Consider the following 27,616-nt stretch of genomic DNA (forward strand, 5'->3'; position numbering starts at 1 on the left):
GTCCTTTTATTTTAAGGCAGGCTTGAAGGCAAAAACTTTCTAGTGCCAAAACCCTTCACGATTAAAAAAAAAATTTTTTTTAAAGGATTTGGCGTGCCCTCGCAAATATCTGCACAGGGAGTAGGGCTGACGGTAGGAGAGCAAGGCTGAGGCCATTCTTATTAATATTAAATAGCCACGTCCGTATCCTTGAAGCAAGAGAGGAGAGAGGAGGGAGAGGAGCTGCTGACATTGACAATGAATCCAAACAGGAGTTGCAATAGCGGTGTCCACCACGTTGCCTCTGCCCCCGCCTGGCCTTCTGGGAGTTGTAGTTTTCACGGGAGCGGCTCCCCTGGAAAGCCGGGAACGCCCCGTCCGGACCGAACTACAGATCCCAGGCTGCGCGCGGCCGCCCGCCCCTCCCTCCCGGGTGCGAGTGTAAACTCGCCGCGCCGGGGCGGGTGGCCGCGCGCGGGTAAGCGGGCTGAGCTGGGCACTGCGCGGGGGCACACCGCTCGGGGGACCCAGGCCCCGCCACCTTCCCTCCGCCCCAGGCTCTGTTCTCACTTTTGAGCAGCGGAAGGACGGGAAGCGGGAGCCATGCAGTCGGAATCGGGGATTGTGCCGGATTTCGAAGTCGGGGAGGAGTTTCACGAAGAGCCCAAAACCTATTACGAACTCAAAAGTCAACCTCTGAAGAGCAGGTGAGTGGTGACAGCTGGAGGGAGGCGCGGAGCGCGGCTGGGGGCCCCGTGCCCCACACCGTGGGGCGAGGAAAGCCGGTTGTCCGGGCTCTGGGACAAGGACCCCGTGTCCTTGCCCGGGGGCAGAGGGCGAACTGCCCCCGCAGTTGGGGGGCCGCGTCCGCCCGGGCGGTGCGCCGCCGGGGGCTCCGTTCAAGTGCGCTGCGGGGGCGTCGCAGGCAGCCTACGACCGCCGGCCCAGGTGAGGGGTCCCTGGGCACTGCATACTGGCCGCTGAGACCGGGTGGGGGCAGGGGAGCGACCGGGCGAGCAGGTGGGGGAGGAGGAGCGCGGGAACCGGACGCTGTCCCGGTGGGAAGGAGGAAAAAAGAGTTTCTAGTGAACCTCTTTTCTGAAGATCCCGGCGGGCTGAGTACTCGGAGAGGGAGTGCTTGGGGTGGATTGAAACGCGACGTTGATGGAAGCAATTAATTCTTTGGGTCTCCTCCTCGGAGTCGGGCTCCTCTGGGAAAGTCCGCCCCTGGCCGCCTCCAGGTGATGTTTCCCGGAGCCCCGCCTCTCACCTTGCCCACCCGGGCACGGCGGCTCGGGCGGGTCGGGGGCAGCGGGTGGGCGTGTCACCTCGTTCAGATTAAACAACTCCCTGGGCACTAGAGTCCCATTCAAATCCAGGCCTTCCCTGGAGGGAAAAAAAAAAGCCTCGTAACTGGAGGGTATTGGGACAGACCTGCTTGGCAGGGCCCCTGCTTGGCAGCGACACGCGTTTAATTTGCAGGGGAGTTCAAAAACTTTTTGGAGAGAAGTGAAGACACCCGCTGGTCTGGCGCCCCACCACCTCTAGTGCCCATTTCTTATGCTACCTCCGTTCCCACTCCGTTCTGTCGGAACGGGTTGGGTATCTTTCTTTCTCCGTCCGGGGGCCGCTCCAGACATTTCCCGTGTTTACGAAGAGGGACATGGTCATTGGAGGTTGTGATAGTAGAGAAGGGTTTATGTCCACCCCTCTCAGTTCTGAAATAAGGTGAAGCTATAGCTGGAGGGTTAAGCAGTGCTTCTGCACACCCATCTCAAACCTTCCTGCCTGCCCCTCACGTGGGTAAAGTCAGGGTGAACGGACCTGGCTGGCAGAGGGGGAGGAGGGTTCAGTAATCAGGGTGAATGAAGAGAAGGACAACTGGCGGGGGGGTGAAGTAGTACATAGTCCAGTCTTTGCTTCTGGGGTGCACGGGGCTCCTGTTTGCTCTAGCCGCAGGCAGAGCCAGGTTTGTTTCCTTCGGGGCTACGTCAGGACTCTGAGTCCAAGTTGGGGAAGAAAATCTGGGAACGGCGTATCCACTTCCCCAGGTTGCTGAAGCAGCCTCTTTGCAGTCGCTTCACAGTGATTGGAAGGAAATGCAGTTAGATGCCTACAAGCAGCCTTTAGTTGATGGTTTCTCTTCATAATGGCTGTTTTGTGTGTGAGAGGAGATTGTGTGTGTTGGGGGTGGGGGGTTTTGAGTAATATTGTGTGAAGGGTATTGTTGGTTATGCTCATTGGGGCTTTATGTGCATTCGGCTGAAGGGACCAGTGTTTTACTGAGCAGTCTCTGCTTTTGCTTCTATAAGCAAATGCTTACATGGCCAGAATGAGGGAGTGAGTGTTTGAGTGTGTGTCTGTAGTCCTGAAAGAAATGAATTAACCGGACTGTTTGGAACATTTTTGATGGGAGCTGATACATAACATTAAATGAGTTTGAGAGAGTGAGGAAAATACCATCTGGAAAAACCCAAATGAGTGCCATGAAACTCATGTTGAAGGATTTGGGCCTGTTCTTTTTCAGAGTCGGCAAAAAATTACTTGCAAGGGTGAGCGTCCTCGGTAGCTAGCTAGCATGTGTAAGGAAAAATGTGGCTACGTGGGAAGCAATGGCTTCACACGTTGAAGCTAGAAACAGGTGCGGGACAGAACCGGTATGGAGAGGAATGCTAAATTAAAAAAGTTGTTGTAAAACTTGTCTGTGGAGCAGACACATGCTCTTTGAAATAAACCAGTTAAATAAAATCTGTGAATAAATATATGGGGTTGGCAAAATTTCCCTATACTGTTTTCCACAGTTGTCTAACTTATTGTCATCGGCATCTGTTGTGTGACTTTAAAAGGGCTACATGTTGTTGGGGGCCTCCTCATGGCTTTTTGTCTGAAGTCTTTGCCAGGGTATCTCCTTTCTTGCAACTCTTGGTTGGAAAAAGTAGAATTTGAAAGGTCAAGACTGCTGTAGCCATTTCGTCTCTCAGTTATATTCCCTAGATCGTCTCTTGGAGTTGAAAATATGTTCAGAATCTGCCCCCCTCTCAGCAGGTCCCCTGCTACCACTTTGGTCCAAGTCCTCACCAGCCCGTGCCATGGTTATTGCAGTAGCCTCTTGCTTTCTACTGTTACCCCTTCCGGTGGATTTTCTATGTGACAGCCACAGTGTTCCTGTTAAAATTGGTTCTCAGGCAGGATAGATATTGCTGCCCTCCCCAGGGGTCATTTGACAATGTCTGGAGAGATTTTTCATTGTCAGAATGGAAGGGTGTTGGTACTGGTCTTTAGTACATAGAGCCCTGAGATGCTGCTAAACTTTCTGTAATGGACAAGGTAGCAGCAGAGAATTATCTGGCCCTGAACTGTCACCGCTGAGGCTGAGAAACTGTGGCTTAAAACGTGCCACATCATGTCGTTCTCTGCTTAAAACTCTCCAGTGGCTCCTAGTTTCAGTAACACTCGAGATCCTTTAAACGGCAAAAGGCAGCCTGTATGGTCAAGTTCCCTGTCAGCTTCCTTGCTGTCCCGGAACACTCCGGGCTCCTCCACCATAAGGCCTTTGTATGTTGTACTTGGCTGGTGCCTCTGCCTGGCCCATCCTTTGCCCAGAGAGCCACAGGACTCACTACCTCACCAACTTCAGGTCCTTTAATATTCCTAGCAGGCCTACCTTGACCTCACTAGGTACAATCACTATCCCTCCAGACTCTCATCTTCCTTGCCCTGTACTATTTTTTCCATTGTACATCTATTATAACCGACTCTCATTTCTACTATGTTTATAATAGGTTCCTCCACGCTAGACTGCCAGCTTCAAGGGAGCAGAGATTTCTGTCTGTTCCTTGTTTACTGTTGTGTCCCTAGAGTCTAGAGCAGAGTTTCTCAACCTCAGTGCAATTGACATTTCATGCTGGATTACCCTTTGTTGTGGGCACCGTCCCGGCCATTGCAGGATGTTGACCAGCACCCCTGGCCTCCGTCTACTAGAGGCCACTAGCGCCCTACTCCCAATTGTGACGTCCAGAAACGTCTCCAGACACTGCCAAATGTCCCTGAAGGGTACAGTCACGCCTGCTTAGAACAATTAGCCTTGAACATTGCCTGGCACGGGAATGATTTGTTGTTTGAACAGGTGTTGCTTTCTCCCTTAGGAGTCCACCCAGGATGGGGTGCTTGGTTCTGATTTTGCCTTCAACCTGGCGGCCTTTTAAAGTAGGTATCCATCAGGGTCTCTCCAAAGTGGAGATTATATATTCTTCATTTGGGATGAGCTCGGATGTGCAGGTGTTTCATGAGGAAAGACACGTTTTCATTCCTAACCGAGACCTCCTGGCCTTTAGGAGTGTGAGGCTGCTGGAATTAGATCACGTGACCCTCCTTTTGGTCATAGTCACTGGCAAATCTGCAGTGGAGGAAGACACACGATGAGGAAAGGTTCTAATGAAGAATTGTTTGCAGTGTGGTTCCCCCAGCAAGATTTTTGAAGCCTCTGTGTGTTCTCCTGGGAATGAGCTCTGAATGGAGGGCGGCAGGGGAAATGTGCCGAATTTCAAGGGTGAACCCAGAATTCACACGCTGATGCAGTCACATCAGGGAAACAAATGTGGAGCTGTTAAATGAGCTCCTATCAGTGTAGGCACTCTCTCTAGGTCTTTGGGACCTGAAAACAGCATTTTTATTTTATTTTATTTTATTTTATTAAAAAAAATTTTTTTTTTAAGTTTATTTATTTTTGAGACAGAGAGAGACAGAGCATGAACAGGGGAGGGGCAGAGAGAGAGGGAGACACAGAATCCGAAGCAGGCTCCAGATTCTGAGCCATCAGCCCAGAGCCCAACGCGGGGCTCGAACTCACAGACTGCGAGATCGTGACCTGAGCTGAAGTCGGACGCTTAACTGACTGAGCCACTCAGGCGCCCCTGAAAACAGCATTTTAAAACATGTTAGCCTCTGTCAGGTTTATGGTCCTCTTATTCGATTGACTGGGTGCACAATTCTGTGGCTTTGTACTTGCTAATGCCCTTTTCCTGGACAGACTTCAAACTTGGCCTAATCTAGTTCCAGTTTCTTCTGTCAGAATTTTAGTTATGTTTCAGATAACTGTTGTTTAACTTCCTGCAAATTAGAAATGGGAATGAGGGCAAGTCTTGGGTTTATTATGGCAGGACAGGATACAGCGGTGGTTTCCGAAAGCTGATTCCTGGAGACGTGTGAAGTTTTCACAGGTTTGTGGTGAATGAGAAAGACAACGACTGTTGTGTCACACGCGCACATACACGTGTTTTGGGATAAGGCCACTGCCATTTCTTGGATTTATTCTGAGAGTTTCTCTCCTGTCTTTGTAGTAAAACTACCCTTTCTTTTATGAAATGATAATCCATTCTTGGCAAAATACAGCTGTCAATCTTTTACTGGTTTCTGAGAGTTGTCTTGATTTTTCTGCCAGTCCAGTCTGCAGGGAATTGTCAGCATTATTCTGGCATCACTGTCTCCAGCTAGCTGAGACCTTAGGCAGGCTGGGTCTAACTAACTTTAGTTTCCTCATCTGACAAATGGCGGCCTGCGTCCTAAGGGGTCTTAGGAACATTCGCTGTCATGTTGACTGTGGAAGAGTATTAGCCTGGTGCCTGGCCCATAGTAAGGGTTCAGTAAAATGTTAGCAAGTGGTGTTCTTGGTGTTATTTCTTTATTACTTAACAGTGAGTCCTGACATTCCATGAAGCATTTGCATGTGGTTGTCCTTGGCTTTCTACATTAAGGCCAGGGTTGTTCGTGAACAACAACCGATCTCCTAATGAATACTACTGCCACCTAATGTTTAGATTTTTTTTTTTTTTTTACACATTTTATATTTTTGATCCAACCCATAAAAATTTATGCCGGTTAAAAAAAAAAAAAGCAATTGTGGCATCAGTACCTACAGAAAACTTCATATTCAACATGTGTCTGTTGAGCCCTGTACAAATTGCTTGTGTAAATTAATACCAGTAAACGTAGCTAACATCTATTGAGCATGCATCACGTGTCAGTGCCTATTCTACGTGTTTTTATGTGTGTGGACTTAATATTTGCACACCTGCGAGAGATGATAATGATGAATAACAACATTAATGATCTTAATTATATTTTTAAAACTGGTAATTCTTAACGCAGTGCTTACTACCTGCCAGGACCAAGTCTGAATATTTTACTTGTGTTAATTCAGTTAGTTTTCACGTCCACCCTGGGTGTCTGTGCTTTTATTATTCTTATTTTCCAGAGGAAGAAACCGAGGCATAGCAAGTAGATGGGCCCAGGTTTAACCTGAGGCCATCTGGTTCTAGCCCCAGGGTCTTGTCCACTGGCCTGTACCGCCGTGTAAAAGGCACTGTGCACGACAGCAGAAATGGAGAGGAACATCATTCTGCATCTTCTCTAGAACTCTCAGTGGGTGGAGCACCTGGGGGGCTCCATCCGTTACGCGTCTGGCTTCAGCTCAGGTGATGATCTCACGGTTCATGAGTTTGAGCCCTGCATCCGGCTCACTGCTGTCAGCACCAGGCTGGCATCGGATCCTCTGTCTCCCTCTCTCTCTGCCCTTCCCTGGCTTGTTCTCTCTCTCCAAATAAATAAACAAACTTAACTTAAAAAAAAAAGTCTCTGGGTGAAGGAAAGAACACATGGATCCAGCTAACCATTCAAGACAGAGTGTGACCTCATGGGAAGGTGGGCATCAACAGTGGCCATTTCCTAGAGGACGGGAAATAGGAGGCCAGTTTTGTGAACGAGCAGGGCTCTATGAGTTTGGCCTGGAAGTTCAAGCAATACTCAAGCATATTTCTCTATAACATTAAATAAGATGTTAGACACCCTGGAAGACATATCCTAAAATAGACTTCTGGGGTTTTGGTTGCCTTTCAAATGTTTAAGCAGACTCTCAGACCTTCCTCACGGTCTGGGAGCTCCTGGTGGTGGCAGAGATCTGATGCGCGTGAACAGGTTCAGAGGGGGCTGTCCTGAAGTGCTGTGCCCACGGCTCTGTCACTTAACTGTGACGTGTGTGCTTGAGACACTTAGCTTCGAGGAGCCTCAATTTCCTTACCTGTAAAATGGGGCCAACATACTATTGGTAGAAGTTTTAATTTTTAAAAAAAAATTTAATGTTTATTTATTCTTGAGAGGTGTGAGCAGAGGAGGGGCAGAGAGAGAGGGAGACACAGAATCCGAAGCAGCCTCCAGGCCCTGAGCTGTCAGTGCAGAGCCCGAAGCGGTCTTGAACTCACGAACCATGAGATCAGGACCTGAGCCAAAGTTGGATGCTTAACCGACTGAGGCACCCCTATTGGTAGAAGTTTTGAACTGGAAATAGAATCTGTGAAAATGCTTTACAGAGTGCCTAGCACACATCAGTAATAAAACTCCTTCTTTTCTACTTTACCACGGTAATTTTTTCCTTCCTCATAACAATAACTAAGAGGCAATCTCCGAAGCAAAAGAGGCAAGATCGAGGTGCCTCATGCTGGCAGATGTTCAACTCTTCTTATGCAAATTAGTTTTGTGGTATGATTAGATGGAAAATTTGATTAAAGTGGATTCTAAGTGTTGGTTCTGTGTGTTATTGGAGATTTCCCTTTCCTGAGTCCTATTTATAGAATTTATTTAAGCGTGTGTGTGTGTGTGTGTGTGTGTGTGTGTGTGTGTGTGTGTGTGTTTAAATCCCTTTGAGTTCTGCGGTGCAGTTTGCACAGGCTGATGTTTATATCTGCTCCAGTTGTGCAAGAAGTGGAAAATATCCTTTTTTTAGAACAGGTCACATGTGCTTACTGTCAGGAATAGGACCTCAGTGTAAAAAAATGTATCTTGGGACAAATCAAAGTTACTAAATTTCTCCCTCCAACTGCTTTGTTTCAGAACTGGCAGTATTAGGATAAATAATAGGAAAAAAAACCCACTTGGCTATTTTTTTTTTGTCATTTTTCAAGGACAATAAGCAAGAATTTCACTTGTTTTGTGTGTGTGTGTGTGTGTGTGTGTGTGTGTGTGTTTGCATGTTTTAAGTATAAAATGTACTTTGGTGTTATGTTCATCTCATCAAAGTAAATTGTAAAAATATGTTTGACTGCCTTCCAAATACACATAATTTGGAGAAAATAATCAAGAAGGTGGGTCAAAGATATTAAATGCTGTTACTACAGGCTTTTGATATTGTAAAGTCAAGTTTACAGTTTATACGGAGGTTTTTGTGAGGCAAGTGAACATTGTGTACTCGAGGTAGGGCAAGAGGGAGTCATGCAGTCTGAGTCTTGATGGGGGCAGATGGAGGCTGAGGGCAGGGAGCCGTGTAAGCAGGTCTGGGTCTCTTTTCCAGTTCCTTCCTCCCTGCCTGCGCTCTCTGTTCCTCAGGATTTGGGGAGAGGCCCGGGCTCCTCATTTCTCTAGGTTGCTTCTTAAATGTGGCTCCCTTAATTCTTTGCTACATCATTGCCTCCTGTGGCCCTCTATGCATGCCACAGAGAATAGAGTACGCCTTTGTGGTGTCCACGCGAGACATCTGTCTTGAGATTCAGAACCGTGAGGTTTTTGTCTTCAAGTGCCTAAATTCCCAGGGTTCTCAAGCTCTGGGCACTGCCCAGAGTGTGTTGCAGATGGTAACCCATTGGCTGTTTTCCACCTGAGTTGGAAGTTGAGCCGGGGGAGGAGTGGAGTAAAGGTGAGAGAAAAACCCGTAGGGAAGTAAGTAAATGGTACCTCAGAATCATGAGGGCCCTGGTATCCTCCCCAAGGTGCATCAAAAACATCCCTCGGTCACTTTTAGCAGGGGCAGTAGAGCTTTGGGTCAGAAGGACCTGGATTTATTTGTTTTTTGTTTTGTTTTTTTCTTTTTCCCTTCCCTCCCTCCTTTCTCTCTCTTCTCACAGCAGTTATTTATTAAGCGCCTCTGGTGTGTCAGGCTCTGTGCTGGCCAGAGGGGATCAAAGGTAGAACCAGATAGGCAAGGTTCCCACCACCATGGTGCATCCATGTTGGAGATGCGAACACAGTTAACGATGTGCCAAATAAATGCACAATATAATTTTTGTTGCTGAAGAGGGAGTAATTGATATAGTGTGATTAGGAAACACAGGGGCTTTTTAGAATGGGTCTGATATCAGGAATCACCTCATGGAGGAGGTGATTTTGAGGCAAGGCTTGAATGCCTGAAATAAGTGTGCAAATCTTGGTGCTTCCCCTCCCTAGCTGTATGACTTTGGACCAGTTGCCCAACTTCTTTGAATCTCAGTTCCTTCTTTTGTAAAATGGGGCAATAACTACCTTATAAGGCTGCTGTGAAGATAAAAAGTATCGCTTGTAAAGCAGCTAACGTTAGGCTTTACCTTATAGGTGCTCAGGGAGATGCATTGGAAGGGTTTAAGGTCATAAATTGAATAGTGGAGAAAAATACAGACGTTAATCTTCCCTGCAATTGTTTATAACTTGGTTTTAAGTGTTTTCCTAATGTTGAGTGAGTCAGAGATTTATGGTTGTCTTTATAAACCTACCCTCGGACTGAAAGTGAAGATGGGTCTTGTTCTTTTTATTATCCTTTTTTTTCCTCCGGGATCATCTTACTTGAGTTGTCCCCTTGCTCTTCTCACTGTTGTCACATTGAGATTATTCATGTTTGACCATGCTTTCACGTAGGAATGGTTTCTGGCTGGGTTTTGAAGTAATATTTGGTATATAGGACAAGTCCAAGGGCTCTTGGAGAAAAACGCAGAGCTTAAGATTCTTTTAAGAAAATACACACGCGTACCACAACCAACTCTTCTGGAACTCCTGACTCGCAGTCCTATGTTTCGACCCCTAGATCATGCTTCCTGTCCACACTGAGGTGAAAGAAGCCTCTCCTCCCACACAGCACCTCGCAGCTTTGGTCAGTGTTGACATCTACAGGCAATAGCGTGTGTTTTTAATTCAGCAACTTAAAACGAAAATCTTCAAAGCTTTTGAATTCCAGTAGCTGCGTTCTTTGATTCAAGTACCCATGGAGTGGTGACTTTTAAAAGGAAATATCCTGGGTCATGTGAGAACAAACGTTTTAAATCCAAATGCAACGACTTACAAGTCTCTGGAGTACACTGGTAGAATCCTGTTCTTCTATAAGAAAATTGTGGGTTGTTGAGCAACTTCAGGAAGGCATGTGTAGCCTTCACCCTTTCCACCCCCACCCCTTCCCCAAAGTGGGATAACTTGCTGAATCATTCACATGCATTTGTCTGTTTTCCTATGTGATCAAGGGCAGAATGGGAAAAGTGGTGGTCGCCGCTGTTGGGCATGCGTAACTTGTTTTTGTAGAACACATTTTCTCTCTAGGAGGCTTAACTTGTGTCAGTGAGAAGAAGGTTTGAAGCAGGGAGGATTCATTTCTCCTGATGGCTGAGATTATATATGAAATTATGGGCTGACAGATAGGACTGCTATGTTGACTTCAGTACCTTTATTATAAAATGTACCTAGGTACTAACTCGTTTCAAGAAGCATGTTTTTCAGAACATACCTTTTATTTTTCTAACTGGAGATTTGAACGTTGGTGGAAAGAAAAGGAAAGATGATTTTCCTGATTAACTTGGAACCTAGCACAGTCCTCACAGAGCCTACCAGAGGACCTCAATGAGATATGGCCATGCTGTTCGTGTTGCATGCCTCTGTCCCAAGCAGCTGGAGGTAGTACTCTAAAATTGAGTCTGTGAACAGACACACAGATATTGTAACAATCCCTTCTCCATCAAAAGAACTGGGTACAGTTTTGCTTTATTTTTCAGCATTTGAAGTTTTTCAATAAAAGATGGAAAGGTACTATTTCAGGGTTAGCTTTGCTTTATTGTATTACTGAGCCTGCATAACAGCACCATCTAAATTTAGAACATTGGCACCTTGGCCAGTAGAACCCTTTGCAACTAATTTATAATGTTTTTGGCAGAGAATAGCTATGAATAAACATGAAAATAGTATTGGCCAGGTAGGGTCATTTACTTTCAAGAGAAGAGGATGACACCAGCCAGGCGTTCTTGAAAATTCCCTTTATTTATTTTTGAAGGAAGAGCTTGCGGTAGCTTAGTAAAACAGCCTCTAAAAATATAAGCAACTAGTGCAATTCCTGGTGACATTCCAAATAAATAGTTTGTCCATTTGCTGCAAGGAAGCATGCCTGGAGAGTCACTTGAGAGATTGGCACTGGCTTGTGTATTGGACGATTGGTGTGTGCAGACTTTTTGGAACCATACCTTGCATCATTTAGCAAAGTCATTTGTCCATTCATCTTTAGGTAGATAAACACTAATAATGTTTTATCTAAGTAAATGCTGTGTGTGTATGTGCTAAATGATGGGATAATGGAACGCAGCTTTAATGACACTGATTATGTATGGAAGCTTTAAATCTTTGTTGATTCAGAAACAAACAAGAAGGTTTGATGGCTCTTGCTTGGTCATAGCATCATAATCACCAACAGGCACGATTTAACAGCAGGAGGCTGAATGGCAAGGACAATTAATTGGGGTTTGTTTTTGGAGTCAGTGGTACTGACTGGAGTCAGTCATTTCTGCTGGTCCAGTGGACCCCTCTTTCTCACACTTGGGTTCATATACATGACATCTTTCTAATCACTTCTCACTGGCAGCCAACTTCCCTTTCTTTACGTGTTTCCCCTAGGGGACACTTCTGCCTGCTCTTAATCTCCTTTCCAAATTCTTGCAACAATCCCTTCCCACATGCTCGGCCCATACTTCAGTTTTGTGGCTCCGGGAGTGGAGGATTTGCCACAGGCCTGGCCACGTTTCTTTTTCAGGGAGACTGGTTTTGGGGAGGTACATGTTGACTAGTGAAAATGAATCCCAGGATTTTGCTAGGGTGCTAACAGAAAGAGATTCTCCCTTTATTTTCATTGATCTTGAATTTGGGAAGATGTCGAGGTTTAGAATGAAACCATACCTTGTAGACAGAGAAAAAACAAGTTTTTAAATTAGGTTAACTTTGTGACACCTGGGTGGATCAGTCGGTGGCGCATCTGGCTCTTGATTTTGGCTCAGGTCATGATCCCAGGGTCATGGGATCAAGCCCCACATTGGGCTCTGCACTGGGTGTAGAGCTCGCTTAAGAGTCTCTCTCTCTCTTGGGGCACCTGGGTGGCCAAGTCCGTTAAATGTCAGACTTTGGCTCAGGTCATGATCTCACAGTTCATGGGTTCAGGCCCCGCATCAGGTTCTGTGCCGATGCTGGAGCCTGGAGTCTGCTTTGGATTCTGTGTCTCCCTCTCTCTCTCTCTCTCTCCCCTTCCCCTGCTCATGCACCTGCTCTCTCTCTCTCAAAAATAAATAAAACATTGAAAAAAAAGATTCTGTCTTTCCCTCTGCCCCCTCCCCCACTCAAATGGGCAGCTTGACAGGCAGCTTTCCTCCACATGGCAAACCAACTACTCAGTCTCCTTCCATCTTCTGGTTTTCCCGTTGCCTAGGGCCCTGGAGTCTTATGTCTGGTGGTAGAAAGGAAAAGAAGAGAAGGCATAACTAAGGTCCACAAATGACAAGCATCGTTTTTGCTCAAATTCTATTGGCAAGGACCAGACTCACGTCTTTTTCTGGTTACATGGGTGGGAGCTGGGAAAAACAGACCCCAGCTGGACAGCGACACCTCTGTGCTAGAAAGGAGCATACAATTTTGGTGGATGGCTAGCTATCATTGCCATGATCCTGGTAGGAGTGTTTTCACCTCTGGACCAAGTTAGGCCTCTCCTTGGAGTCTTCTCCAATTAATTGTGTATTTAACCAATAAATTCCTTTTCTAAGTAAATATATTTAGTTTGGATCTTCTGCCACCTACATGGAGACTGTTCCAGCTTATGCATTGTCTGAATCCCACCTTTCTGCACTGCTTCCTATTCCACATTTATTGAGCAAAATCACCACCCCACCTCCCCACAAAGCAAGACATCCACCACCACTACCACCTGAGTGCAGCAGTTTTCAAAATGTAACCCTCAGGCTTGTTAGGAATGCAAATTCTCAGATTCCACTGCAGACCTGTTGAATCAGAAATCAGTGGTGGGTCCCACTTGTCTGAGCAAGTCCCCCACAGTTGGTGGTACTTCCTCATGTTTGAGAAACACTACCCCAGTGCTTTCACCATAAATCCTTTGTCTCCATATTGAGTTATTCGCCTCTTTCTGTTTTGGAATGAAATACTTCCTGGGTTAGAATACATTGAGTAAAAAAATGGGGTGCTGCTTGTTATGATCAGGCTAGAGGTGATCCTTGACAGTAATTCCTCACTGATTAAAAACCAAAAACCAAAAACTTTGCCTTCTAGGAAGTTAGCTTTCAGGTCTACATTAGTGAAAACAGGTAGGATTATTGGTTTTCTAAATGTGATCTTTGGGTGACTTGAAGTTAACTTTAAGCTTTACTGCCATCAGGAGCCCTGGCCCACATCTCAAAAGAGGGTTGTAATCTAGACTCAGAGTGTGAAGCTTGAATCGTGCTGCAGTCACTTGACTGAAAAGATATGGTTGAGAAACAGGGTGATGATGATTTTGAGCATGCCTGCATGACCAAGTTGTTTTTCACAAAACTTCTGCTGAATAAAATTTGAAATACGGCTTTCAGCCTGTTTTCCCATCTTAATGAATTCCAGACAGTTTGCAGAGCGTAGGAGCTTCCAAAACAGAGGGACAGAATGGCTGGGACCCGCCAGCCTCTGTCTTGTCACAGTGGGGGTGTTGTGACTTCGTAGAGTTGTTCCCCTTGTTCTGAATCTCACCTGGCTGTTCACTTCTCTGATGGAGAGGTATAGACTGTAACAGGGAAGGGCAAGGCCAGGGTTGTCAGACAAATAGAGCCTATAGAAAATTTCCAGACTCCTTACTTTAGCAGGAAACTCAACCTACCCTTATGTATTTAGACCCAAGCATTTTTCTTTTCCTTCCTTCCTTCCTTCCTTCCTTCCTTCTTCCTTCCTTCCTTCCTTCCTTCCTCTTTTCTCTTTTCTTTTCTTTCTTTTCTTTTCTCTTTTTTTCTCTTTTCTTTTCTTTTCTTTTCTTCCTTTTCTTTCCTAGATGCTGATCTTCTCCAGAGAAAAGACCCTCACCTCTTTTTGTGAACTGGTTAAAAGCCCAAACCCATCTAAAAAGTCTGAAGTTCTGGGTTTAACTTCCAGAATAAGACAGATTTTTAACTTAAATTCCAATATGATGATCTATTAGCTTTTTTATAGTTGGGCAAGTTTTGCTTGTAGCTTCTGTTTCAATAGAGGGCTAAATGGGGCTCATGGATGATAGTATGATCTAGGCTATAGGATAATTGTGTGAATTAAAAAGAAATAGGTGGGTAAAGTGCTGGGCCCAAAGCCTGGCTCTTGCTGCTTAATACCTGGTTCCCACATTTTGGTTCCCTTTGCATCCATGCGTCAAAAAAGGTTTTGACTTGAAATGACACTTTAGTAGGCAGGAAAAGAAGAGGGTCCAAAGAAGCGAAGGGGGAGCCCTAAATGATTCGTAAACTGGACAATCAGCATCAGGATCTTTGAGAGTTGATGCAGATCAAGTAGTGGTGAAGCGTGGGGAGCCTAGCAGGGCGTTTTTCAAAGATGGTGCCTGCTGTTTATAGGTAAGGCGTTACTTTTGTGGCCAGAACAATCTTTGCCTTTATCAACATGTTTCCTTTCATCATAATTACAGACTGTAGCTAGGTGGAAGAATAAATAATAAGATGCACTAATTGAGGTGTCACAACATTGAACAGTATAGCAGCTGGTCTGTATTGCACTTGACACACGGGTATCTGTCATTCCTAACTGTCATGTTTCATCTTTGCCTCTAGTGAGTGCCTGCTTCATCTTTTCACATTTAACTTGGCAGCCTCTTTGGCTGCCTCTTGGATAGTTGTCTTTATCCAATATAAGCCACAATGCCCTGTGTTCTTGAACCTCAAAATCTTTGTTATCTTTTATTGTTTTAAGATTTTTCCCTCCTTGTTGCAATGTATAGCTATTTTTGAGACTAGACCCTAAGTTTTATTTATTTATTTATTTATTCATTTTTAAGACACTGTTTAATTTATGCTTGCTTTTTACCCTTCATTCTGAACTTTCGGAAAACTTGATTGCTAAAGTCCCTCTCATTTGTATGAGCCATTTCATTCAACCAGTGGGTTTCCATCTACTGGTTAAATGGATCCTGTGATAAAACTTAAATGTTGTACATCACACATCAATATGATAGCTTAACTGTCTTTTAGTTTTTTTCCCCTTTATTAAGGTATAGTTGACAAATAAGAATTATATATATTTAAGGTGTGCAGCTTGATTTTTTGCTGTGTGTATACGTTGTGGAACGATCACCACAAGATAGCTTGCTTTTCTTGAGCCTCAGAAAGTTTCCCCCTCAAACCTAGGGCCAAACTGGTCACTAGAAAGCAGAAAGGGGGGTTAGCCCCAATAGTGACCATCTGTCTTAGGAAAAACAATCACCTGATACTGCAAACATAGGTGGTTGCCTTCATTGTTACGGCTTTGATGTGTTACATGGATAATGAGGTCACCTGCCTCATCAGATCTCTGAAGATTCAGTGAGGTAACAAGGACTCTCTATAGGAAAGGGGCAGTAGATGCCGGCTCTCTGTCGGTGCCTGATTGCCCTACCATTCCTGCGTGCCACCATTATGTCTGTCTCGGCTTGCCAAGCTCCCATGTGCTATTGCTGGTCATTGCCATTAGAATTTAGGGGTTTACATACGAATCAAAGAAGTGGTTAATCTGTGCAGGGGCTTTGACTCTACCATTGTGTTGTCACTGTTAAGTAAATAAATAATTGGATTCTCCATAGCTTAAAACCCCCAGCCATATAGTCAATTTACAGATATTGGGGATATATGCAGCAAGTCTTCAGACCTGTACTAGCACTCATGTTTCTCCCAGGAATCTGCCAGAACACTTCCCCCAGCTATCAGCTGTTGTGTGCAGAGGAATGGAACTAATTTGATTACCAATTAATGGGAGACATGTTTTGGAAGAATCCATGCACACATTCATACCGGTACATACTGGATTCTCAAGGCAGTGTTTTTCAGAGTGTTTGCATCTTTTCTCTGGTATTACCATGACTAATCAAAACTTCACTCTTGGTTAAACAATTCCCGTCCTGAGTCTTATAAAGAAACAGCAAAAATGACAGTTTTCCTCTTTCCCTGTGATTGAAACACACACACACACACACACACACAGCCACATGCACACACGGAAGCAAAAGTCCATAGAGGGAGATGCTTTTGAGTAGAGCCAGTGTGCTGTGAGAAGTAATGAACACAGGGGAGAATGAAGTCTGAGGATTGTCAGATGTGCACAGTCTGAGGGCTTCTGAGCTCTGTGTTTTTGTGAGAGGGCAGGATGAATCAGGTGCGTAGGGTAGAGCTGAGAGTTAGCACACCCATAACTAGGGGAAGAGCCAACCATTGGCCATGGACAGGGCAGTTTGGGAAGTTTTCAGAGTCGATTTAATTCTTGGGCATCTAAATAGGTGGATGTTAAGAGATCTGACACTTTACTCTTACTTTCTCAGAGTCATGGTTTGGGAATGATTGGCAGGATCTTTGGGCCAATGTTCCCTGCCCTCTGAGGTAAAATGATATTCAGTAAGTATTTGTTAAGCTCACTGTGGAGTCAGGGGATAATGTTGAGCATATACCTTTGTCATCTTTGGCAAATGAGTGGCCACTGAGGGATGGTATGCAACCCAGATCAAGCTATCAAGGGCTAGGGGTGTACTCTTTCTGGGATCCGAAAAAGAGCCCACTTGGTGGTCACATCAGTTACCCTCTGAAAGAAATGTATTTTAAACGGATATTCGCTGAAGAGAGCCTTCAGCTGTCACTTCACTTGAAGCTCTTATTTAAAAGATAATGAGTATTTCATTTTATTTTATTTTTTAAAAATGTTTTTATTTATTTTTGAGAGAGAGAGACAGAGCGCGAGCAGGGGAGGGGCAGAGGGAGAGAGACACACACAGAATCAGAAGAAGGATCCAGGCTCTGAGCTGTCAGCACAGGGCCCGACACAGGGCTCTAACCCACGAACCGTGAGATTATGACCTGAGCTGAAGCCGGATGCTTAACCGACTGAGCCACCCAGGCGCCCCAGATAATGAGTATTTTAAGAAATCAAGCATCTTCTGCCTACAAGTAGGTACTTTATTGTCTGTCAGTTCTCACTTGAAAGAGGCCCAGTGACAATGGGGAATTTGTTCACTGAACATCTCCAGAATCCAGGATAGCAAGAGCCCAATAAATAATTGCTGAATAAAAGTGACCAAAATGATGAGGTGTTTCTGGTGTGCAAGAAGGGGTCAGTAGCTCTTGGAAAGTTGGTTAAGCTCTTTAAGGAAAATGTGCAAGAAGTTATTTTGACTTTTTTTCTTATTAGCTGTGGGCCCTTAAGTTTTTCTGAGGCTTATTTTTCTCCCTTAAAATATGGGAGTGGTCATATTCCTTCTTAGCAGAGCTGTGAAGATTATAGAAGGTAATGTGTAACACACCCGGTGTATGTAAACACCTGATTAGGCTAGTAGTGGCCATGAGTGTTATTGCTACTATGGGTGCTCAGAGATGAAATAAATATACAGTCTGTTCTTGTTATCTGTGACAGTTAGGTTCTACAAAGCCATTCATTTAGGGAGCACTGAGCCATTGCTCCTAGAGGAAGGGCACAGTTGGGTTCCTAGGAGCCTCTGGTTACATTTTTGTCACCTGATTGATCCATAACGTTGTTTTATGTGTGTTTCTGTTTAAAGACACTTTATTTAACATATATTATTGATTCATTAATATTGAACTCAAGGCTAACACCGCTGTAATTCACACTTTATTGAACCTTATTCAACACATGTATTTTCTGGGCAAGCCACATCACAGCCTTCTTATGTAGAGTAACACTAGATAACACTTCAGTGCTGGTCTTTAAGCAAGTAGGTGAATTTGCAAATAGCGAATCCATGCACAATGAGGGTTGACTGTATTAAAAATTGTTTTCTTGAATCTTTCTCTAGCAGTTCTTTCTCTGAAGAACTTAAAACACGCTCATTTGGGAAAACATTTTCAAGCACTGTTTTCCTCCAACCTTGTTGCAGGTTCTACATGAAACCTCATTAATGAAGCTTTTCTAAGCACTAGATCTTCAATTTTTATGTTTATTTGCCAATAAAAATGGCCCATTACTTCCAAATTTTTAAAGTTGAGTGGGATTGTTCAGATATGTTACTTTTCATTTTGATATATTTCTACCATTCTTTAGGAAGTGGAGTGTGAGAGTGAGGACCTGGAAAAAGAGCACAGAGATATTACAGGGGCCACTGTTGATGACATGGAAATTCTGGTGTAGGGAGTTTCTGAAGAAACTGGGCTCATCTTACTCATGGCCTAGAAGACGATGGTGATGATTTTGACTTCTCGTATTGCAAATTAGCATATTATAAGGATCAGCATGGTTATTGTTACAAACATTACTTGAGCACTTGTTGGGAGTGCTTGAAATTCTTTTAAGAAAGGAGAGAAGAAAAGAATTGTTTTCAGTGGGTCCAGTAGTTTCAGGTTGCCTAGGAGACAGATCACCAAATTTAACAACAGCAAAGAAACCCAAACACCAATGATAGTAACACCAGCACCTACCATTTTTGAAGCCCTTACTACAGTGTGTGTCTTGTAGTGGTTCTTTAATCTCTTATGCTTTGAGGAAACAAACTCGCTGGGATTAAAGTTTTACCTTTCATATGTCACCCACCTTGTGCATCTTCCTACTGTACTTATGTGTAGTATAAAAATAATAGCTTGTTTAGTTTGTATGCATGTGCACATGTGTGCATGTGTGTGTCTAACTAAGTCCTGGGATCAGGAAGGTACCTGTGTACATTTTTTTCCCCAGATTTTTCCTGTGTTAGAAAAGTCAAGATGCTGAAAGAGAAGGAATGAATAATTCAGATCTAGTTGAATTAAAAACATATTAAGACACCTCCTATCTACCAGGCACTGTGTGAAACATTTGAAATGCCTCCTATAATTTAATTCTAATATGAGGTAGGTAGGATCCCATTTTATAGATGAACAAACTAAGCTTGGCCGTCTTCATTTCAGTCACTTGCCTGAAGCCATTCAAATAAGGGTGGAAGCAAGACTTAAACTGAGGACTGTCTGACTTCAAAGCTCACCCTCTCTAACTGCCATACTGCAGTAGTTACTGCATATATTGGGGTGCAGAGAGGGAGGCAGGGTAGGAAGTGATCTGGGGTGACAAGTCATGTTGATTTTGGAATAGCAAGAGGACTAGGTTTCTGATGAAGCAAAGACAGACTCTGGGTGTGGTTGGACATCTGTATCCAAGATAAATAGGTCTATCTATTAAAGATAGTCCTTTGTTTTCAAAGCTGTTTCTAAAGAAAGAAAGGTGTGAGGCTGTGAGGACTCCAAGAAAGGTAGCAAAAGGTGGGATGGTGGACGCTTAATTATTCACAAGGATATGGTATGTAAGTTGTAGGTGTTCCTCATTCCTCATTCCAGATCTTCAGATTTTCCTTGCTGATGACATCAAGAAGTCTTGTCTACATACCCATCCTTAAGGCCTGCTACTGAACATAGAGCTCCTAACATCTTGATGTTTTTCACTTATCTTTCTCTCCTTATCTCTCCCTCCCTCCTCAACTTGACTGGTTAATTGCTTTTCCTGTGTGTCTTCATAAAGTTGTAGCTAGTTTATTCCATTCTGGACTGTTTATCTTTGAATGCCAAAGGTCTTGAAACATCATAATGTTGTGTAATGAACATAACTTCTGCCTTGACATGTGGGTGTTAAGAGCATTAGTCATTGCAAAGTATTGAGTTAAATATTTTCAATAAAAAGATATAATGATCTAATAGAGAAGAAGGAGTTATAAAAATACTAGTTGGTGACTTTACTGGTGGACTATATATTTAGTGGGTTCCATCAGTGATGGGCTAGAGATTCACAGAATGAACATAAAAACATTCTTACTCCATATTAGTGGGAGAGGAGAAAGATCAACAATAGGAAAAAAGCGCTTGATTCTCTTAAATACTGAGAAAAAGGCAGGCCATCAGATTTTCCAATGCTTTTGCTCTCGATTTACTTCTTCACATGCACCTTTAACTACCCCAAGAAATGTTGGAGATGACCATGAGATAGTTACCATAGGCACTCCTGGGAGGCCTCTTGCTGGAAAGCCCTTAGCTTTGTAATGATGTCTTCTTTTTTTTAGAAAGCCATCAGGGCATCCCTTGCAGCACCATCTGAGAGCCAGGGCCTTCCTGAGCAAACAAGGTGTTTCTTTACCCGTGGAGTTGATTTTATTGAGAGTTTTGGTCAGCATTAGTCATTGTGAAACTATGTACCTGCTGTCCTGGTTTATCTCTGTAGACATCTCCCTGAGGCAGAAGATTGAGTCCTCATCTCTCCAGGTCTCGGCATCTAAAGATGTTGGAGGTGCCCTGGTTTGCTTCTTGCTGGGGAGTGTTTAGTAGGTACCGGTCTTCTCTGATGGAATATTGCCTAGATGAGTGACAATCCATTTAACAGGTTGATGTGCTCTCTTGTTCCTTGGGGAGGTTTAAACCAGTGACACTGTGCGCTAACTCTCCCTTACCTTGCCGGCAGTCTTCAGTCATTCCAGTAGATAACTTCTGAGCTAAATACCTTTTCTTTCCTAGAGAGGCTATAAACAAGGAAATTAATATCGGAGTAGAAGGCCTAAACTCTGTCTATGGCTGCCAATAAAAACTTCTCAACAAGACTGGATGTTATCAAACGATGTCCAAATTAAAAAAAAAAAAACAACAAAAAAAACAAAAACGCAGGAGACAATTTTTTCCTAGTATGATACCTTTTACCAATGGATAATTGTTTTCGTGATCATGTTAGGCAATGAGGCCATTTTTGTGGTTGGGGAGTGTGTGGAGTGCGTGGAGGGGAGATCTATTTTCACGAGGTTTCCTTGCATTTGTGGCGATATTTTTGGAAGGATTATTGATCTCTGGTCCTCCCGTGTAGGATTTTGAATGTAATTGCTATGCTTATTAACTGAATCTATAGTTAAGAAGGTAGTGTTGAATGGGAGCCAAGGAACCTGTTGATGTAAAGTCTGTTTTACCTTTTATGATTCCCATCATTTAGCACCTCCCTCCTTCCTGGCTCAATCCCCTGTCATTTTAAGTAGGCAGCAATTACTGGTTTACTAAAGAAGCTGGCTCCTGCTGCCAAGGATCCTATTAATTATCACTCTATCTCTAATTTAGCCTTACTAGTGTTGAGAGAAGGTGCATGTAAGCGTGTGGCAGAGCAGTTGCAATCACATCTTCTTTGTAGTAATCTCCTTTCTGAGACGGTTCAGCGGACTCAATGTTCAGCCAAAGGGCCACGGAGGCCCTGGTGAGTGTTTTCACCTCTCTTCTGTAGGTTGTTTCGTAGGTCAAGTTCGGGGTGGTTTTCTTCTCCCTTTGACTCTGACCTCAGTAAAAGCTAATGCTTGGCATTTATGTTGGGAATTCAGACCTACTTCTGGTCTGCCTGTGAACTCAGATGGGACACCTTGAAAATACTATGGTGGTTTCCCCGAGAGCTATTTTCTCTACCTGGGAAAAGGAGAGCATGGAATTGACCCCCTGCCTGCCTTCAAGAAGGTAATGCAAACGCTAACGAAGGTAACTCAGTTCACAGGTTGTTTTATAGCAGATTTTTAAAAAAGAGAGTGGCGTGCTTGATAGAATATCGAGTCTTGGCTTCTTATCGTTCATCAATGGCTAGATCGCTTGCTGTTTGTTTTTAGAAATGTTCAGTTCGCTTGTTTGAGTGAACCTTTTTTTCAGACGTTCCACTGGATCATTGGATTAGGTTTGGAGTGCCTAAGCTTCCTTTTCCACTTTTTTTTTTTTTTGTTGTTATTTTTGGCAGTGTTGGTGTTTGAAGCTGTTGAAGTGATTCACTGCAAAGTGAATTAATTTTCCACATTTTCAAATGTGTTTTCCAGTCGCCCCCAAGTTTCTTTTCCCCTCTCATATGATTCTGCAGTTGTAGTTCTGTCGTTCTTGCTGGATTATATATAAATGCTGATGTCACCGAATTTCTTAAATTACAGCTGGTGGGGATTAACAGAAATTGTAAAAGAATACCACTTCCTCATTTTGCTCCCTTCTTGACTAATTATTGTCCTTTCAAGTCCTGTCGGAGGATGGGGATTTGGAAGTAAGTTCTCTGTCCTCAAGTCAGAACAGCAATTTTCATTTTCCTTTTTTTCTGTTAAATCTTGTTTTTCAAAAATCATCTCGAGTTACGGATGCTACTTGCATATGCCCTTTAATAACCCCGACAGACTCTCCCCACTCATGACCTTGCATGCTCGGTTGTCTTCTATCCCGGGTGAAGGGTTTTGAATACTTCCCTTAAGTAAGTTTCCTTATATAGAATATTTTTACTCAACAGTCTTTTGCCAGCTCCAGACAGTTACTGGTATTAGGTGGAGAGTTGTGATTCATTTGTTATGTTTTTCCACAGCCTTTTGTTTCTCAAGGAACGCCGACTTCTTTCCCCATTGTTTTCTTGTTTCGAATCTTCTATGTTCTTTGCGAGAGTTCTGTTTGCTTGACACTCTCAAACATTTATTTTTCTGACCTTCTAGCCCTTGTTCTAGGAGTTGGAGCCCAGAACCCAGGCTTTCTGGTTCCCAGTTTGTGGTGTGAGTGATGGCTCCCTAAACCTTGTCCTGGGAATTCTCTGGACTTCAGGGCAGAATATCAGAGGCCACCTGGAAGTGTGTATAAATGGTGGCTGAGCACTGCATGGCTGTGGTATTGATCGAATTGCAGTCCCGTGGAAACAGAAATAGAAAGGGTTCAGCATTTGCACTTTCCTCTGGTGGTGTTTTTGCTTATTTTGTGTATTTGGAAAAGGCAGCCGTATGCAAACTGCTGACTTACTATTTTCCCTGGAATGGAAACCATTTGGATTATTTCAATGAGTTTTAGCTAAGATTTGTTTGTTCACAGTATTAGTTTTGTTTTCTGGTGTCCTGTTTAGAATAAGACCAGAATGTGTCTTTTTACTTTATGGAAATAAGTGCTAGTTGGTAACTTGGGATTTTGCAAAACAACGTGAATTTGAAAAATTATGTTTACTTCAGAGTCAAAATGGAAACTCTGTAGTGAAAATTCTAGGTACTTAAATATTTCCATTTTGGGTCACTTTCTTTGAAAAAAAAATTTTTGATTAAATTATTTAAGGTTTCAGAGGAGTCTCTTTCTGGTGAATTTTTCCTACTAATTATTTTTTTCTAATTTTTAGAAAAGAAAATGAGATTAAATAGAAGAATTATAGGACACAAATCACACGCTCCATACTATTTGATGGAGGATGGAAAATGATGACGTGTACTTTTCTGTCGCCTTTGAGGATTGAGTGAATCTAGTTCAACTTTTAGTGGTGAGGTTTAGATTAGGAATAAATATAGAATTTCCTTACTATAAGAACTATTAAGCACAGGTTTGAGTTCCTGAGTATAAGTTATGACTGTTCAGCCTCTGGAAAACGTGCACTGTAAGATCTGTATGTTCTTAGCCAACACTTGCTTCCAACATTGTGATGTTAAATTCTTTGAATTGGGATGAGAATGGTATAGCTATCTGCAAAATATTTCAAATATCATCACAGAGCTTTTGGTTAAATGTGAGTTTCAGAAAGCTTGGATAAATAGAATAAAGGTCAGGAAGGATAGAATAGTTATGAATTGATTTAATTGTTGGGAATGAATTATTGTTTTAAAAAGAGTTTTTATATCTATTTAGATGACTATATCTAAGAAAATGGGCATTTAATAGTTGAGGGGAGGTGGGAATTGGAAACATATCATGAGGTAGTAAGAGGATCTATGGATGAGGCGCCAAATATATGGTACAGTTTACTAGGTTGATGACTGTGAATGTTTTTGTTCATTTTATCCCAACAAATGGCACCATGCAGTACCTAATAGTTACTGAATACATGCTTAATGAATGAATGTTTTGGGAGGCCTGGATTCAGGGTCAGTTGTGCCACTAACTAATCCTGCGACCCTGAGCTAACCACTTATGGGAACTCTGTCTCCTCTTATGTATAGTGACGGATAAGGACTAGATCAGGGTGGCTGTGTGTTCCTCTGCGGCCCCTTCCCCCAGCTACACCATGGTAGATGATCGCCTTGCTCTGTCCGATGAACCTGGGAGGAGCCTTAGGCCCTTCTGAATTCAGTGTGCGAGGCTTTCACAACTCATCATGGATACTACAGGGGAAACGTACTTGTTATTTCGGAAGTACCTTCTCTCTGAGGTCCCTTGATTTGGGGTCATTTTCTTTTTGATACCTCAAGCCCACTTACAGATAGGGAATAGTCTATGAAGTTTCTTGGTTAGCATGCGTTCGCTCAAAAATGCAATAACAATATCATACAACATTGTCTCTCCTTTCAATAATTTTTTTTGGGAGATTTAGCAGATAAAGATAGACTTAATGAATGGGTAGAGACCCTATGTCTCCAGTGGAGTAAGATATCTAGAATTGATCAAATTAACAAAGGTTTTCACTTTTACTCTCTAAACCTCACTTAGCCATCTAGGAAATGATTGTTGAACACCTATTACATGCTAGACTTTATGCTAGTGGTAAGATGGCCAGCCCATAAGGCATGGGCTCTGTTTTACAACTTACAGCGACATGAGTATTATCCTGGGTTCGTAATTGTATCTTTGGGGATACAGGGATCACTTCCTGAGAGGGGAGGAGGGAAGAGTAAAGTCTTACAGAAGAAATGAAGTTTGTCTTCATTATCAAAATTTGACTGCCAACCAGATGAGAAGAGGGCTTTCCAGGTAGATGGGAGATGCAGACGTATAGTCCAGTATGGTGCCTTTGGGGCAGTGTAAGCTTTTGAGCATGACTAGAGCATCAGAGAGCATGGTTGGATGGAAGCAGAGGAGTAGCACTCTGGCTGCCAAATGAAGAAAGGTTTGGAGGATGGCCAGATCTGGTGTCATGGAGGCCAGTTAGGATAGTTCCAGCCTAACAGTCTCTGTGAAAATGATGATGCACATACACACTGTTCGGCCCTTAGAGCGATTGTGATTGTGAGAGGATGCAAACTGTGGGCACAGATTTTAAGGGCATGAAGGCAAAAGTAAGACTGTGTGCACACTGCTTATTAGTGACAAAAGTGAGCGCTCATTCATTTATTCATAAAACATAGTTGGATTCTTATTCTGTACCACATACCTGGAAAACATAATGGTCCCTCCCCTCAGGGAGCCTATATTCTAATGGGAGACGTGGTCAAGTAAACAGACAATGAAAGATTACTGTGTATTCTTTATAGGTTACGTGAGAAGAATTCTAAGTGTCCATCCTGTGAACAGACCCACCCCTCTTTTTCTTCAGCTAACTCGTACTCTGACATGCTCTCTCATCCCTATAGTGGGTTTTGAGGATAAAGTTAGATAAGCATAATATTTTATACACCTTGTATGGCACATGCTTACACACACACACACACACACACCCCTGGTTAAAGACATCTGTCTTTACTCCAGAGGTAAACAAGCACCTAGAATAAGACATACGAGACTTCCTAAAGGTAAGTCTGCTCCAGGTAAAGTGCCAGGTTCCGGATATCTTCTGACATTTTCTAACTCTCCTGTTTTATGTGGAATAATCCTGGCTGTTGAGTTTCAGATCCAAGAAGAAGCATCTTGGCTGTTGTGGTCCTTGCTGGTTTTGATGGCTGCTTTGAATTGGGTTTCATGTCTGTGTTCCAGGTTGCTTCCAATGTTTGGGATTCATGTGCAGGAGCAAGAATTTGCTTTAGGGCAGCAAGCAAGACTGTTTGACATTAGATAAGTGACTTATTTTAAAGAGATGCTTTGGTACAGAAATGGCAGCAACAAGAAGTTCTTCCCCCAAATAGAAATCTCTACATTCCCCATGCAACCCTGGATAACCTCTTGATTCTGAGGAGTCAAAGTTTAGCTGAGTGGATCTGATAAAAATTCCTAGGAAGCCGTTTGAGGTTAAAACAGGGTTCTTTAAAGACAGAGCATTACAATGGCAATTGCAGCTGGTTTTTGTGGGAAATGCTCCTTTTGCATTTTTCCTGGCTTGTACAGGTGGTAAACTGTAAGTGCTAAAACTCTGGAGTCAGACTGTCCTAGGCTTGAATTCTAGGTGCACTGATGAGCAGCTGTCTGAATTGGGTAAATCACTAAGACTCTCTTTTTCTTCACCTATATATTGAGGTCATGGTTAAGCTTGTAAGCCCTATTGTTAAACCTGCCCCTGTTTGAATCTCTGCTCTCCTGTTCCATGACATTGGGCAATTCTCTTTGTCTTTTGCTTTAGTTAAAAAAATTTTTTATTTTAGAGAGGAAGGGGCGACAAGAGCACTGAGAGGTGTGTGTGTGGGGGAGAGAGAGAGAGAGAGAGAGAGAGAGACAGAGAGAATGAAAATCTCAAATTCCAATGTGGAATTTGACCCCATGACCCTGGGATCATGACCTCAGCTGAAATCAAGAGTCGTTGCTCAATTGACTGAGCCACCCTGGTGCTCCAAGTATTTTGCTTTCTTTACAGGTGAAGTAGTAGTAGTAATGTGATGATGATGATGATGATGATGATGATGATGACGATGATGATAACTCCCACCTCATAAGGATGTGGTTAGAATTAAATGAGATAATGCACGCAAAGGGAATGGTATATAGTACTTGGTACATGGTTAGCCCTCAGTTATTTTTCTTACATTGAGCTTCCTAAAATATTCTGTAAGGCTATTTGATGACTTATATTCTTTTTGAAAATTAAGGCTTCACAAGCTGCACACGTGCTTTCCTTTTTTCTGTTTTAAAATTGAAGACACAATACAATGTTAAGGTTTGGAGTAGGGTTGGCAGATTAAATTCTGGATGTGCAGGTAAATTTGAATTTCACATAAACAAAGAGTAATTTTTTTAGTATAAATATGCCCCAGATATTTCATGGGATACTTGTTCTGAAAACTGGTCTTTGTTTATTTAACTTCAAATGCTACAGGGCATCCTATGTTTTTATTTGCTAGATCTGGCAACCCTAGTTTGGGGGCAAAACTTACCCCTTCATGTTCTCATCTGTTTTTTTATGCAGATAGATGTATATGGATGCTTATACAAGCACAGTGAATGACACCTTTGGAACATGAGCATGGAAATAGTGACACAGATTTGATGTCATATTCCCTAGTATCTCTAGTAAATCTGTCTCCTGATTCATGTAAGCAATGGGACTATCAAACTGAGATTATGTTGACACCTGAGTGTATATAGTACGAAGTTGCTTGAAAATTCTGAAATGTTCTAGTGTTGGTTCTACCCAGAGGGAATTACTAATAGTGACACATTATTGGGTAGGTATGCATTCCAGAGAATCCTGAAAACGTAATCATCTTTGAAGGAAATTACCTCATTACTCTTTGAGTCGCCGATGTAGGGAGGGTCATTTCCTATGGCTGGCCTGGTTTTCCAGGTAAGAAAATAAACATACCAAGTGGTTAGGTTAATAACTTAGAATAATTTTATTTTACTTACAG

At 43.1% G+C, this 27,616-nt stretch overlaps 1 protein-coding gene across 4 annotated transcripts in view; it reads left to right on the plus strand.

Annotated features, from left to right (window-relative positions):
• The first annotated feature begins 379 nt into the window (after positions 1 to 379).
• Positions 380 to 27,616, plus strand: part of MITF (melanocyte inducing transcription factor) — a 223,260-nt gene continuing 196,023 nt past the window's right edge. For 2 of the 4 annotated variants that reach the window (XM_060633734.3, XM_060633735.3), the window contains exon 1: positions 380 to 686. In XM_060633734.3, coding sequence (XP_060489717.1) covers positions 583 to 686 — 104 coding nt within the window. In that variant the 5' untranslated portion in view covers positions 380 to 582. The remainder of the gene's footprint in view (positions 687 to 27,616) is intronic. The other 2 variants (XM_060633736.3, XM_060633737.3) reach the window with 1 other exon arrangement.

The sequence above is a fragment of the Panthera onca genome, chromosome A2 (genome assembly GCF_046562875.1).
Source record: "Panthera onca isolate mPanOnc1 chromosome A2, mPanOnc1 haplotype 2, whole genome shotgun sequence".
Lineage (NCBI taxonomy): Eukaryota > Metazoa > Chordata > Mammalia > Carnivora > Felidae > Panthera > Panthera onca.